The sequence below is a fragment of the Myodes glareolus genome, chromosome 9 (assembly GCF_982192425.1).
Source record: "Myodes glareolus chromosome 9, mMyoGla1.1, whole genome shotgun sequence".
Taxonomy (NCBI): Eukaryota; Metazoa; Chordata; class Mammalia; order Rodentia; family Cricetidae; genus Myodes; species Myodes glareolus.
In genome coordinates this window covers 89,663,311-89,677,265 of record NC_142034.1, presented here as the reverse complement: position 1 = coordinate 89,677,265, position 13,955 = coordinate 89,663,311, and the positions used below count along the sequence as shown (strand labels likewise).

Genomic DNA, 13,955 nt, shown 5'->3' with positions numbered 1-13,955 from the left:
CCAGACTTTAGAGGTGTGTGCTGAGATATAAGTGAAGTCTGCTCTGATATCTTTGTTTATGCGCTTGAGACAGGGTCTCTCTCTATACAGCCCAGCACAGCCTGCAATGTTCTATCTAGACCAGGTTGTTCTGTCCTCCTGCCTCTGTCTCTTGAGTCTCGGAATCACACATGTTCCTCACTGACCTTTTAAGTTGGAAAAATGTAGCTATCATTTATAATTTATACTAACATATGACCCTCACATGGGTTTGTTGTTATTTTTAAGTAAGTAAGTTACCAGGCATTTTCCTTTTTTCTTAGGTTTCATTTTTTTTTCATATGGTACTCATTTGTAGAAATTGTTCACAAATAAAGAAGTACCATGTGTCTTTAAAAAAATGTTAAGAGAGCCAGGGGTCCCATGACCGAGCAGAATGGGAGCTACTGCCCTGTCTTTCCTTGGTAGTAGATCCTGGCTGGGCTTCCCTTGACCGCCTCATTCCTGAAATGTAGTCCTCACTACTCCTCCCAAGCAGCTCAATTTATGGCATAAAAAACCTGTCACTACTACTAAAGACAAACTTGGGGTTCTACTGGGGACTGTGGTAATCCTTGGACAGAGCAGAGCTCAGCTCCTGAGCTGTGAGCTTCCAAGAACAAGCAGATCGTCAGAGCATGGGAGGACAGCTATGATCCCAAGGTTCCCAGACCCCGGCCTGAGTCACTGGCAAACCCACCCTCAGGAAGGTGGGGAATCCCTGGCCGTAGTATCCGACAGCAAAGTAGTCTGGTTTGGGTCTAAGGATTTTCATGATGTTTTCATAGAATTTGGCCTGCTGGATCTGAAAGAAAAAAAACATGAATTATATCAAGACAACACAGATGTGTATCAAAGGTACTTTCGACTGAAAAGAGCCCAAAGTTATGACATTATCCTCACCCTGGAATCAATATACCAGCTGTAGATAATGGCGCATGTGTGGTTATGCCTGTATTGCTGTGGACAGAGCCATGCTTAGAGCCCATGCCTACTGTGTTAGATGTCCCACCTGCAGGAGTGCATTTACCTACCTTATACTCATGTCATTGTGAGCATCTCCAGTGCTTTAATTAAGGAACCAGTTGCTGGTCTATATGGATTTGACCCCAGTGACCTTCAGCTGTGGTCCTGCTGCCCTCACTGTACTCCTTTCTCTGTGAACATGTGGCAGTGACAGGCATTTGTGAGAGAGCATGGCTGTCCAAATGTCTACAGATAGAGACATCTTCCTGTGTGTGCACACCTCACACTTGGTCCACGTCAAGAGGTGTGTACTTTTCAGATGCTAATATCCTTGAAAGTGGTTTGCAGCTCACTCCTTACTGATGTGAGATTCCCCTCTGTATGCTGTGAATACCATTGGTTAATAAAGAAACTGTCTTGGGCCTATGCAGTGAATAGGCGGGGAAAACTAAACTGAGTGCTGGGAGAAAGAAGGAGGAGTCAGGGAGAAACCGTGAAGCTTCCACCAGAGACAGACATGCTGAAACTTTGCTGGTAGGCCACGACCTTGTGGTGATGCACAGACTAATGGAGATGGGTTAAATTAAGATGCAATAGTTAGCAAATAAGAAACAAGAGGTAATGGGCCACACAGTGATTTAAATAATATAGTTTCTGTGTGATTATTTCGGGGCTGAGCAGCTGGGAACCAACTAGCAGCTCCCTACAACACCATACGTGACAGCATTTTGTGGTTGCTATTGGACCCAAAGACATCTTGACATCGCACAAACATGTGAAGAGATGTGTCATAAGCATCATTCGATGTGACATAGAATGTCCATGTGAGTCTAGACAGGTACCTGGGTGGTGTGTGCTTCATACAGGGATGTTAATGTACATTAGTACATGTCTGTGTATAGACTCACACATTTGGAAGACTGCACACCTCTGTGTCTGCAAACATCTTTATCCTCATGGGATATTGCCACTAAGTGTTCACTGACGCAGGCGCATGTTTGTATTTGAGTCGTATCTTGCATGCAGCTAAGAGCTCAGTAGATTATAACCTGATTACCACTCTATCCCTCCATCCCCCACCCTAGCTGCTAGTGATACTCTCAACACGCTGGCTCTCATTTTACCATTCTCCTGGAAACATCTCCATTGGCCTGTATGGGCTGAGAAGGGTGCCTGGGAGCCTGGCACCTGGGCAACCAGGAATTGTGGGGGTTGGAAGGGGTATGAGGGATGAAGGAGCAACCGGCAAAGCTCTGCATTTCCCCTGGCGAGGTCAACTCCCTGCTAATTCCTGGCCTCTGCAGTGTAGGCAGGGTAGACTGGTCCTTTTACTTTCTATTTCCCCACCACCACCACATCCCGAACATCGACATGCTAATGGGACCAGCCAGATGGAGAGCATGTTAATGTGATTTATCTGTTCACCGAAAAGCACAAAGTTGGGCTTTTATTTAATTGGTTTGGTGATTTGTGGAACTTTGACTGCAAATGTAACAGAACATTTATTGGGTGTGCAACAGCTGCGGCAGCTGCGGCTCCATCTAACAATGGAAGGGTGATGTTCACCCTGGCCTCACTCAGGTCCTTCTCCGTCCTTCTGTTTCCCTAAGCCACAGGACTCTCCGTTCTCTGCCTGTCTCTGAGATGAGTGAGCTCTGTCCAAAGGCCTCTGTGCAGGTGACTTTCAGGGGAAGCCTTACCAGGTTCTGGCTGAGCAGCTCGTAGTCAAAGATCTCCATCTCATACTGTTCTGCCAGTTCCTTGCACAGGCTGATAGCCTCTTCCCACATCTGCCGGGGCATCACAGAGACAAAGGTTAGCGGTGTCTCAGCTTTCCCAGAGACCTGAGCCTAGCCGTGGCCCACTAGAGTTGTACCGCAGACATCCTTTTACCCAGCCCTAGAACTGACGCAGAGTGAGCCTGGGACTTGGTGGTAATATAACCAGGTAGTATAACCCTGGCTTCCCCTCCTGCTCCTTCAAAGAATAATGGCGCAGGCTGTTTAAATGCTGTCTGATTCTTTCTAAGCACCTGGAGAGGGGTCACCAGCAGCATCCTCATATTGCAGATGAGAAATGGAGGTTCATCTGCCCAACCAGGAATGGACTGTGAGGCTGACCTCATTGGGCGCAACTCCATTTGTTGCTTTGTAAGTGCTTGGAGCCTTATAATCACTCCCTGAGTCCCCCATGTCCACAGGGTGCGGGTTAGGCAGGGGAGGCATCAGAACCCTCTGTTAGAGAGGCATGGTTCTCAGTGAAGTAAACAAGCAGTCTGAGGTCAGAGCATTTCTGGGGATGGAGTTGGGTTCCAATGTTCAGTCTCTGATCTTCTCCTCTGTCTGCCACTGCCGCATCTTAATGGGGTGCTGTGGTTGCAAACAGAAGTGGGGAATAGGATGAAGGAGGAAATAAGAATGTACTAGAGTATGAAAACATCATTGAGGGGCTGGAGAGATGGCTCAGAGGTTAAGAGCACTGACTGCTCTTCCAGATGTTCTGAGTTCAATTCCCAGCAACCACATGGTAGCTCACAACCATCTGTAATGAGACCTTGTGCCCTCTTCTGGCCTGCAGGCAGAATACAGGCAGAACACTGAATATAATAAATAATAAATCTTAAAAAAAACAAAACATCATTGAAATTTTAAAGTGGATCTTCTCTGTCTTTAACATAAACTGAAAACATGAACACAAAGAAGTCCGCATACTTTCCTGACACTCTACTTTAAGCCAGAAGCCAAGATCGTACCCCATCCTGGACTGCAGAGGCATCAGCATGCTCTGCAGCCAGGCGTGGGGGAAAGGCAGGGCTGGCTGGAAGTTTGACAGTCTCTGAGGATCCCCATTCCCAGTTCACACTGGGCTGAAAACAGAAAGTGCACCTAAATGGAGAAGCTGGGGGAGGCAGGGGAGGAGAGAGGGAGGCTGCCAAAATTCATCGTGAGCTTCCTAACAAAATGCTCTCTGCATCTAAGCATAGAAATAAATAAAGCCAAGTGTGGCGCAGAGGAACCATGGCAGTAAACCCCAGACAGCTTAGTGAGCAGCATAAAAATGCTTGATGTGCCAGGAGGACCCCCATCTGCAGGCTCTACCCTGAACAAGAAGCTTGGGTAATGATCTTGGCTGAGCCAGGGCACTGTTGGGCACAATGAGGCGGGAGGGGATACTGGTGCCGGCTTCCCACCAGTATTGAAATAGGGAGAAGCAATGGGGTCCCCATGCGCTAAGAGATTTCTAAGAGTCAGAGAAGGGCAAGCAGAAGTCAGAGGTCCAGCATTTCCTCCAGTCCTCGAGGGCCTCTGACTGCCACTGATCTTGCTGAGCTTCACACACTGGTTATGGAACAATGACTGGGTTCTGGGAACAGTGCGTGGACATCCATCTGTGTGGTCACTGAACAGGTACAGAAATGGGGGAAGACCCTGTTTCTGTTCCTATGAACATCAGAGGTGAGGCACAGGAGTTGGGTGGAACCGTTGGGTTTGGGGAGGCACTATATCTGGTGGTGTCAAGAGACACTCATGGAGCGATGGCCACTGTGTGTGTCTGTAGGGAAGGAAAGCTGAGGGGTTCTAGGGAGTTTAGGTTTTATTCTAGAAGCTTCCATGGCAGTGGCTTTCAGGATGAGCTGTCCCCACCCTCGCTACTGTACAATACCAAAAGGTAACATGCGAAATCTGATAATGATCGGCAGTCTGTTTTACAAACAAGACGGTAAATGCTTTGAGCGCAGGGCACTTGTGCTTTTTTCCTCTTTGCTCAGCACAGGGCGGCTGAGTCAATTCCAAGCTGGAGACAAACCTTACCCATCTTGGGGCTCTCCCAGTGGGACTGATGTAATCAGCAATAAACAAATAGAAAGCTCTTATTTGATGGCTAGTGGGACAAGAAGTTCAAGAGGTGGCAGGGTCTCTGCCCCCAAGAGGCTTCGAATCATAAATTCTAGGACAGTCTTTTCCAACTGCTGAGCCTTAGGAATTTATAAGCCCTCAGTAGACATTACCTCATTGCCTCATTCTGGAGAAGGTGGGAAGAGCAGACCAAGACAGAGGCAGTGAGCTGAGGAGGCAGTACAGGCCTACATCAAGCATCCAGTGGTATACCAATAGGTGCTGAGAGATCTTGCCAGTCCCATGGAAGCAGGACTACAGCTGAGCCAGAGGGCATATGGAGGGCTTCAGAGAGGAAGTGGCATAGTTAGGCAGCCATGATGATAATTATGGCTTAACAAGATGGCATTGCTGCCCACCAGCTACCATGCTGACGTGTGTGACATTTCTCTACCTAGTTTTCATCTTACAACTAAGAAACAGGTGCTGTTAGTGTCTCACTATGGTGGAAGGAGAACTAGAATGCCAGAGGGGCCAGGAGAAACTGTGGATAGACATGAGGAATGATACGCCCAGGCATAAAGTTGGTGTGCTGTGCTGTGCTGTGCTGTGCTATGCTATGCTGTGCTATGCTGTGCTATACTGTGCTGTGCTGTGCTGCAGTATGCTATGCTATTCTATGCTGTGCTGTGCTGTGCTGTGCTATGCTGTGCTATACTGTGCTGTGCTGTGCTGCAGTATGCTGTGCTATTCTATGCTGTGCTGCAGTATGCTGTGCTATTCTATGCTGTGCTGTGCTGTGCTGTGCTATGCTGTGCTGTGCTATGCTGTGCTATACTGTGCTGTGCTGTGCTGCAGTATGCTGTGCTATTCTATGCTGTGCTGTGCTGTGCTGTGCAGTGCTGTATTGCCTACAGGGCAGATGGCGGCCTTCAGGCTGGACACATCTGAAGGTCTGCTGGAAATTATGGCTGGGTAGGAGCTGGTCTGCACCATTTCCTGGGCAATCCTGCTTGACTCCTTGGTGAAAATATCACTGACAGCATAACGTCATCCACGAATCTACCCATTTACCCAACACATATCATTGACTCCTGCACGTAAGGCTCTATTTTAGCCACCAGATATCCAGCAGTGGATTAGCAGAAGTCTTTGCAATCTAGGTGTTTTAAAATGAGGCCCTGGATAGTAAGTCAGTCAATCCCTGGTGAAGCAAACACTTTTCTCCGAAGAAATGAGGTAGGTGGCTTAGGGCAGGAGTGCTGAAGATAGTCAGGGATATTCTTGTGACGTCTAATTAAAACCCTAAAGAGGAAAAAGATCCAGCCTCCCAGTGGACAGTTGTGTAGGGATGCTCCAAGCTGTGCAAAGTAAGTGCAATGGTTCAGGTGTTAGAAAGAGGTCAACACAGAGCATCCTCCTTAAGGATGGGATGAGAGAGGTGTTTGGGGAACCACACAGGGAGAATTACATAATTAATTCTAAGTATAATGGGGGAGTCATTGAAATGATTATCCACAGGTGCCTTGATTCGCTTGTATTTTCAGCATGGCACAACCTAGAGTCATCTGGAAAGAAGGAAACTCAGTTAAATAGTATCCTCCATCAGACTGACCTGAGGAGGCCTTGTCTTGGTTTCTAAATGATGTAGGAAGACCCAGCCCACTATGGGCAGCACTGTCCCTAGGTAGGTGGTAACCGAGCTGTATAAGAAAGCTAGCTGAGTATAAGCTAGGGGGCAAGTCAACAAGCTGTGTTCCTCCATGGTTCCTGCCACCAGGCCCCTGTCTTGAGTCCCTGCCCTGACTTCAATAGACAGTGGGTCATGATTTGAAAATGCAAGATGTTTATCACAGAAGCAGAAAAGCAAACTAGAAGAACAGATAAATGGCATGTCCCCATGTAGGTTTTATGGCCCCTTTACTTCCCACACAGTGGATGCTCGCAAGAGAGGAAGCAGGGAAACTGCTTAGGATCTGTTGCAGCTCCGTGAGCAAGGTTAGCAGCTGATCAGAGGTGGAAAAAAGATGGAAAGAAGTGCACGGACTTCAGCTGCAGAAGATGAGAGTTGGCTTGACCTGAGGGTGGACCGAGTACAGAGTACAGGAGAGATCCGTCCCTCCCAGTGACCCCACGTAGGGAGGAGGGCAGGCTCCAATTACCTTTCCTTTATCAAAGTAGCCTATAATGGTCTCGTAGAGTGTCTCCTTCAGCTGCCGGTGTGTCTGGGGATGCTGCTGGCCTGTCTGCATGACCTGCGATGCACACTGTTCATCTGACCACTGCAGGGAGAACACAGGGAGGCAAAATAGAGCTAAGTGGCAGTCAATGACAGATGCCTTCCCAAGATGAAAGGCAGAAAGCGCCCTCTCCAAGTTCGGTCCTTTCTCGTCTTTCTCTCTCCCAGCTCATCTTTGAAAACCCAGGGTTCCGTTGGGGGAACTGCATCATGGATATGTGTCCTCACTCAGCATCTCAGAGGTTGCCCTCCAGCAGTACTTATGATATAACACAGAGAGGGTGAACCAGTGACCATGAGTCATGAGGACATCTCTGGTGAGGAGCAAGATGAAGCTTTGTAGACACTTTCTGCGGGCCTCCCTGGGGTCCCATCTGTCTGCAGTCAGACAGATGCTGTCTGTAATTTTCTTTTGTGCAGTGATTCTGATTTTGGCTAAACTGGACATCTTTGGCTTTCCAGTGGTTTCACAGTGTGGAGTTTGTAGGGATTTTCTCTAAACCATAATGAGACATGGACCCCAGTGCTTCAAAAGCCAAAGGAAAGAATTCTTGCTTTTGCAGCAACATTCTCTAGATACGGAAAGCAGCTCAGTGGGCATGCTAATGGCTTATCCTTGGCAACAGATTGGATACTATGTAATACTGAAAACATATGTCCTGGGGACTATTGCAATTATTGAAAGTAAAGGTCACTCGGCACCTCTCGCGGGCAGGAGAAACAGCACAGAGAATTGTGCAGCCAGGCTGGGAGCTTGGTGGGGCACCAACCAAAGGAAAAATCATTTGACATTTTTTTCCTTTCGTCTTCTTCTTCTTCTTTCTTTCAACCTGTTTAAAAACCCTTCGATTTACTGTGCGTACTCGATGGGGATCTCAGCATGGCTGTCTTCCTGGGACAGTACCTTGAGAAGCCAGGTGTGAAGGAGGAGCGTGTAGGCAGCCTCTGTATAGTTGTCACAGTCCAGGTGAAGATCACGGAGCTTATACAGGTATCTGTTCAGGGAGTTGGAAGAGGTGGGGATTAGATGTCTAATAGGGACAGGAAGGAGTGAGACAAAACAAACGGGCTCTTAGACAGGGAGTTCTCCAGCCCAGCTAGCCAGCCTTCTACACGAGAGGTCATGAAAGCATCCAGCATTTGTTGGACCATTAGTGTGCACGAGGTACTACGCTAAGTGACTTCTCCCCTTCTGATCCTGAAACAAGGCCTGGGCATGCAGCTCAGGCTAGCCTAGAACTTACTATGTAGGCCAGGCTGGCTTCAAACTCATGATCCTCCTATGACACCCTGCTACATGCTGGGATTACAGGTGTGCACCATGATGTCCAGGTTTGTGTTAAGTATTTTAAATGCCTTGGATAATTGTGTCCTCATGACAGCTTTATATCATGGGTCCATTAGGGATTTCCATATTGTGATGAAAAAATATAAGAGCCTGAAGTGAGGGCATATCCCAGACAGAATTCAGTGTGATAGAGAAAGATCTGGCCAGTGTGATATGACGCGGAAGTAAAGGAAGGAACTACAAGTGGTTTATCAGGCTTATCGGGAGGCGCTTGCTAAGACCAGGAAGTGCTGGGGTGCCAGCTGGGTATTGGCTTGATCGTTTTAAGAGTCCCTGAGCATGACAGTCATAAAGGGACATTCCCGTCCTCTCACTGGAGTGTTCTGGTAGAGCATACAAGAGAGAAGGACCGGGGAAAGAGAAAGGATAGAGAGCCTTGAGCTATCCACAGAGAGAATCTTCTATTTGGACACACTGGCATTCCCACCTCCTGTCGCTTTGCAAGTGACATTTCAGTTCTGAACCCTGAGGAAAATCCCGTGGAAAGGAACTAAGAACAGAGTCAAGAGCAAAGGAAAGAAGCCCTGATAAACTGTTGATAATTTATTCCTCATTTGTTTTTTTATTTATTATTAATATTATTTGGTTTTTAAAGACAGGGTTTCTCTGTAACTTTGGAGCCTGTCCTGAAACTAGCTCTTGTAGACTAGGCTGACCTCGAACTCACAGAGATCTGCCTGCCTCTGCCTCCCGAGTGCTGGAATTAAAAGTGTGTGCCACCACCACCTGGCCTTCCTTTTTTCCCTCCCTCCCTCCCTCCCTCCTTCCTTCCTTCTTTCCTTCTTTCCTTAATGGGTTTTCATCACTTTTTAAAGATTTATTTATTATGTATGCAGTGTTCTATTTGCATGTATACCTGCACACTAGAAGAGGGTACCAGATTTCATTACAGATGATTGTGAGCCACCATGTACTTGCTGGGAATTGAACCTCAGGACCTCTGGAAGAACAGTCAGTGCTCTTAACCTCTGAGCCATCTCTCCAGCCTGATTCCTCATTTGCTATAGCAGGCAGTGAAATGCCATTTCAGACCCAATGATACCAAGTATCAATAGATTAAAGATTCTGAACCAGCGAGCCAAAATAAAACTTTATTACAAGTTCATTTTCTCAGAGGTTCTGCCACAGTGATGCACACTGACTAACACACGGTACTTTGGGAAATTTTTCTATCCAGACAATTGAGCTGGGGTAGATGGTAAGTGGGGGAGGCGGTCTTGGCAGAAAGATTCAGCTCATTCTGCTAGCTTTGATATTAAGATGAAAAAACCGAAGCCTGTATTAGAACAGAGGGAGAGGGAAAGAGAGAGAAATGCTATATTTACAACCACAGCAGTGGTCATCCCCAACCCACGATGCTCTGCTGATAGCATTCATCAGGGAAATTACACATGGCCTCCACATAGAGTTTGGACTTGGGAAACACCTATTCTGCATACATGGCTCAATCCTGTCTCACTGCTTGCTACCGACCACCCTTGATGTCTGGGCTCAACACCCTCCAGGAAAGTATTCCAAGGAGACTTCCTCCTGCTACTGCAACTCCTGAACCAACGAAGACTCCGCCTTTCCTCTCCTTTGCTAACTCGAGGGCTTAGCCATCTGCTATTCAGCCCCAAAAAGATGTTTTAATGAGCCCACCAGGGCTACTGAGTCAGACGCCTCTGCAGGCTTGACTGGTGTACCCTAGGGAACAGAGACTCACACAGCCACAGCTACACCTCAAATGGCCACCACGACCCCACGAGGTGATAACTGTCAGAATGGAATGAGGGTACAATGTTGTAGTGACTTCTGAGCATTTCAGGAAAAAAGAGCCGCTGATTTTTAAAAGGTCTCTAGATTTATAAATGTTGGCAACCAATTAAAAGTGTTTAAATACTCTACCTGCCAAACAGAGCACGCTTCCAGAACATCCATTGCCTCTCTGTAATGCCTGGAGTAGGCAATATGGCCTCTTTCCTAGATAAAGACGGGCCCCAATCCCTAAGCCTGTGGGGGTCTGGGACTTACCATCTGTTCTTCTGAAGTGGGAAGAAGGGGGAAGAATTCGGAGAGAGGAAAGCCTGAACAGGGCATGTAGCCTAGTCTCCATCTCTCCATCTCGTCCTCAGAGGAGAAGGCAGGACTTTTTTCTTTCTTTTTTTTTTTTTTAACAGAGGCTGGAGTGAGCCATCCCAAAAGGCTGCTCTGGCCCTGCAGACCCCAAAGCTTCATGTGTTACAAAGCTCAGGGAATCCTGTGGAGGGATTTTTTTTTTTCCTCAGCCCAACCAGACTAAAGTAAGTAAGAACTTAAAAGAAATAAAATAAGAACCTAACTGTGGTGGTACGAGCAGAGTGAGTTTAGACATACGGGCTCAGTTTTGGTTTTTTTTTTTTTGGCTTTGCTTTTATTTTTTTTTATTAATTTATAAAAATTTCCACTTCCTCCCCTCCTCCCAATACCCTCCCACTCCCCCCACTCCTTCTCTTCCTCCCTCTCCAGTCCTAAGAGCAGTCAGGGTTTCCTGCCCTGTGGGAAGTTCAAGTTCCTCCCCTCTCCCTCCAGGTCTAGGAAGGTGAGCAAACAGACTAGGATCCCAAAAAGCCAGTACATGCAGACAAAACAAGTCCCAATGGTGGGAATGCAAATTTGTGCAGCCACTGTGGAAATCAGTGTGGCGGTTTCTCAGAAAACTGGGAGTCAACCTCCCTCAGGACCCAGCAATTCCACTCTTGGGAATATACCCAAGAGATGCCCTATCATACTACAAAAGCATTTGTTCAACTATGTTCATAACAGCACTATTTGTAACAACCAAAACCTGGAAACAACCTAGGTGCCCCTCAATAGAAGAATGGTTAAAGAAAGTGTGGAACATATACACATTAGAGTTTTACTCAGCGGTAAAAAACAATGACATCTTGAATTTTGCATGCAAATGGATGGAAATAGAAAACGCTTTACTGAGTGAGCTAACCCAGACCCAAAAAGAGGAATATGGTATGTACTCACTCATAAGTGGATTCTAGCCATAATTAAAGGTCTTTGAGCCTATAATTCGTGATCTTAGAGAAGCTAAATAAGAAGATGAACCTGAAGAAAATCATATAGTTATCCTCCGGGCTCAGCTTTTGACAGAACATGTGGGGCTGTGGACACACAGGAAGGAACAGAGAGGGTGGTGGCCAAGAACCCTTTGTTGCTATTTATTATAGAAGGATGTTGGAAACGGTGGAATTGTCCAACAATACAGGATTGGCTATGTAAGTGACAGCACATTCTAGAAAAGAAACTTTATGGTTTCATTACAAATGATGCTGAAATATATCTTGTCAAGTAAAAAAACAAGGAATAAGTTATTAGCAATATAACTCTATGCAGAAATTGAACATGCACAGAATTAGTTATATGTATAAGCACAAAAGTCTGAAAATATGTGTGTATTTTAGAAACTTACTTTATGTTTTATTTTGCTAGTCTGTGTTTTATGAGGGTTTGTTTTGATAAAAAAAATCTGTGTTATTTTTATAATGGGTAAAAAAATAACAGTAATATAGATTCTTTACACGAAAAATATGAGATTCTGAGAAAACTGACAAAGGAGCATTTTTGCTCCAGGCTGATGTCCTCAGAAAAGCTTCTCATGATAAACTTAAATATCTAGTAAACACCTAGAAGGAAGGGAACATCATGTCATGTGGTATTTCTCTCCCTTCCATTCATTTATTTTTTTCCTACCACATCTACTTTGTGTGTGCACATGTATACAAAATGTATGTAGAAGGGTGTACACGTGTCACATCACATGTGTGTGTACATGTGTGTGGTATGTGTGCAGAAGGGTGTACATGTGTCCCAGCCCATGTGTGAAGGTCACAGTACAACCTGAGGGAACCAGTACTCTGTTTCCCCTGTGTAGGTCCCAGGGATGAACTCAGGTCTTCAAGGACTTGGAAGCAAGCACCTTTACCTGCGCAGTCATCTCACCTCCCTTGTTTCTTCCCTTCAAAGCAAGCTAGCCAAGGGCTCATCAAGTGCCTGAACTAAGGAGGATTTCCCATGCTGCCCCATGGCAGAAGCAGATGAGCACCCAGCTCACATAACATGATAAGGAACATGCGTAGAGGAAGACACCAGGAAGGCTGAGTGCTCCAGGCAGTTTTGTGGGGATGACCACAGAACAGACGGTGCCACCAAGTCTTGGGAAATTGAGAAGAATCAGAACACCAAGAGCCAGGTGCTAAGAAGCCAAGTTTAAATACTGCATCAGAGACAGCAGGAGCAACAATGGATACTGAGCAGAGAGGTTCACAGGCCGAGGTTTAGGATAACAAACCTACCTTATGTACATCTCCTCCCGGTTGTTATCTTTGTAGAAATTCTAGTTGGAGAGAGAAAAAAAAAACCAAAAAATAGTATTAAGTGCTTTGCTTTGTAGGGCTTTGGAGAAGGAGCATATGATAATGGGGATGGGAAAAAGATGGCTGTTTACCATCTGGGAACCCCAGGCGGGAGCCAGAAGTTCACTTTGCTGAATGCACCCAACAGCCTCCTTGGGAGGCTTTGCTCCGCAAGTCACTTCCCTGACTGTAAAGGGACGGAGCAAGCGTCTCAGTCATCACATATCAGGGGATGCAGCGAGCTATTTGCTGGGCTGAGTGGCAGGCTGCCAAGACCGGGACAGTCTGCGTTAAAGGGCAGCCTGGCTTAAATGCAGACACTCGAGAGCCTACCCTCATTCTGATGGCACAGAACCTTCTGGAGTGACGCGCTTTCATAGCTAAAGCACTTAAACTTGATGGTGTCCAGGAGACGATACCCCACTGCCAGCTTAGATGCTATTTATTTATTTAAAATTTGTCTTTTGTTGTGTTTGTTTTTTTTCCCGGTGGTCTCACTATGTAGCTCCAAGCTGGTCTCCAGTGCATCATCAGGTTAGCCTCCTGGGATTACAGGTATTCTCCACGAAGCCTGGTTCTTAGGAGCTGTTTATTTGTTTGAACTTCTGTGTCTGTGTGAGTGTATATCACAAGTGTGTCAGGGCCCACAGGAGCCATAAGAGGGTGCCAGACCCCATAGAGCTGACGTTACAGGTCGTTGTGTACAGCCTGACATGGCTGTTGGGAACTGAACTTGGGTCTTCTGGAAGAGCAACAAGTGTTCTTAACTGCTGAGCCATCTTCCCAGCTAGCGGTTGTTTAGACTGGGAGTTGCCTTGACCTCTCCTGACAGCAGCAGTTCTGTTCTGGATATCCCTGTCCTGGGCACACGTCCTAGCTTGGCTGATGACGACCAATTTCTTCAACCATCTCCTGACCTCCCTTAGAGAGAAACTGGAAAACCCCTTCTCCTCCCGCTGCTCTTTATGTAAATCGGGCCTGGCGGAGTTATTAGCATTGAATTCCTTTCTGCTGTAGTCAGGACTTTTAAAGTCCCTTTGGCATTCTGAAAAATCAATGGCAATATCTAAGCGGTTACAAAAGAGCCCACATCGGATAGGGAGGGGCCACCCAATGGAGCTGGAGGAGCTGGGTTTGTATTTCCAGAGCTTCGGGAGTGGCAG

General features: G+C 46.5%; 1 protein-coding gene across 1 annotated transcript in view; it reads right to left on the bottom strand.

Annotated features, from left to right (window-relative positions):
* The window catches only part of Dock2 (dedicator of cytokinesis 2), a 408,709-nt gene that overhangs the window by 29,666 nt on the left and 365,088 nt on the right, over window positions 1–13,955 (bottom strand). Inside the window, exons 36-40 of the mRNA XM_048436014.3 lie at window positions 12,733–12,773; window positions 7,964–8,054; window positions 6,983–7,102; window positions 2,685–2,774; window positions 719–823 (exon numbers count right to left, since the gene is read on the bottom strand). Coding sequence (XP_048291971.1) covers window positions 719–823; window positions 2,685–2,774; window positions 6,983–7,102; window positions 7,964–8,054; window positions 12,733–12,773 — 447 coding nt within the window. The remainder of the gene's footprint in view (window positions 1–718; window positions 824–2,684; window positions 2,775–6,982; window positions 7,103–7,963; window positions 8,055–12,732; window positions 12,774–13,955) is intronic.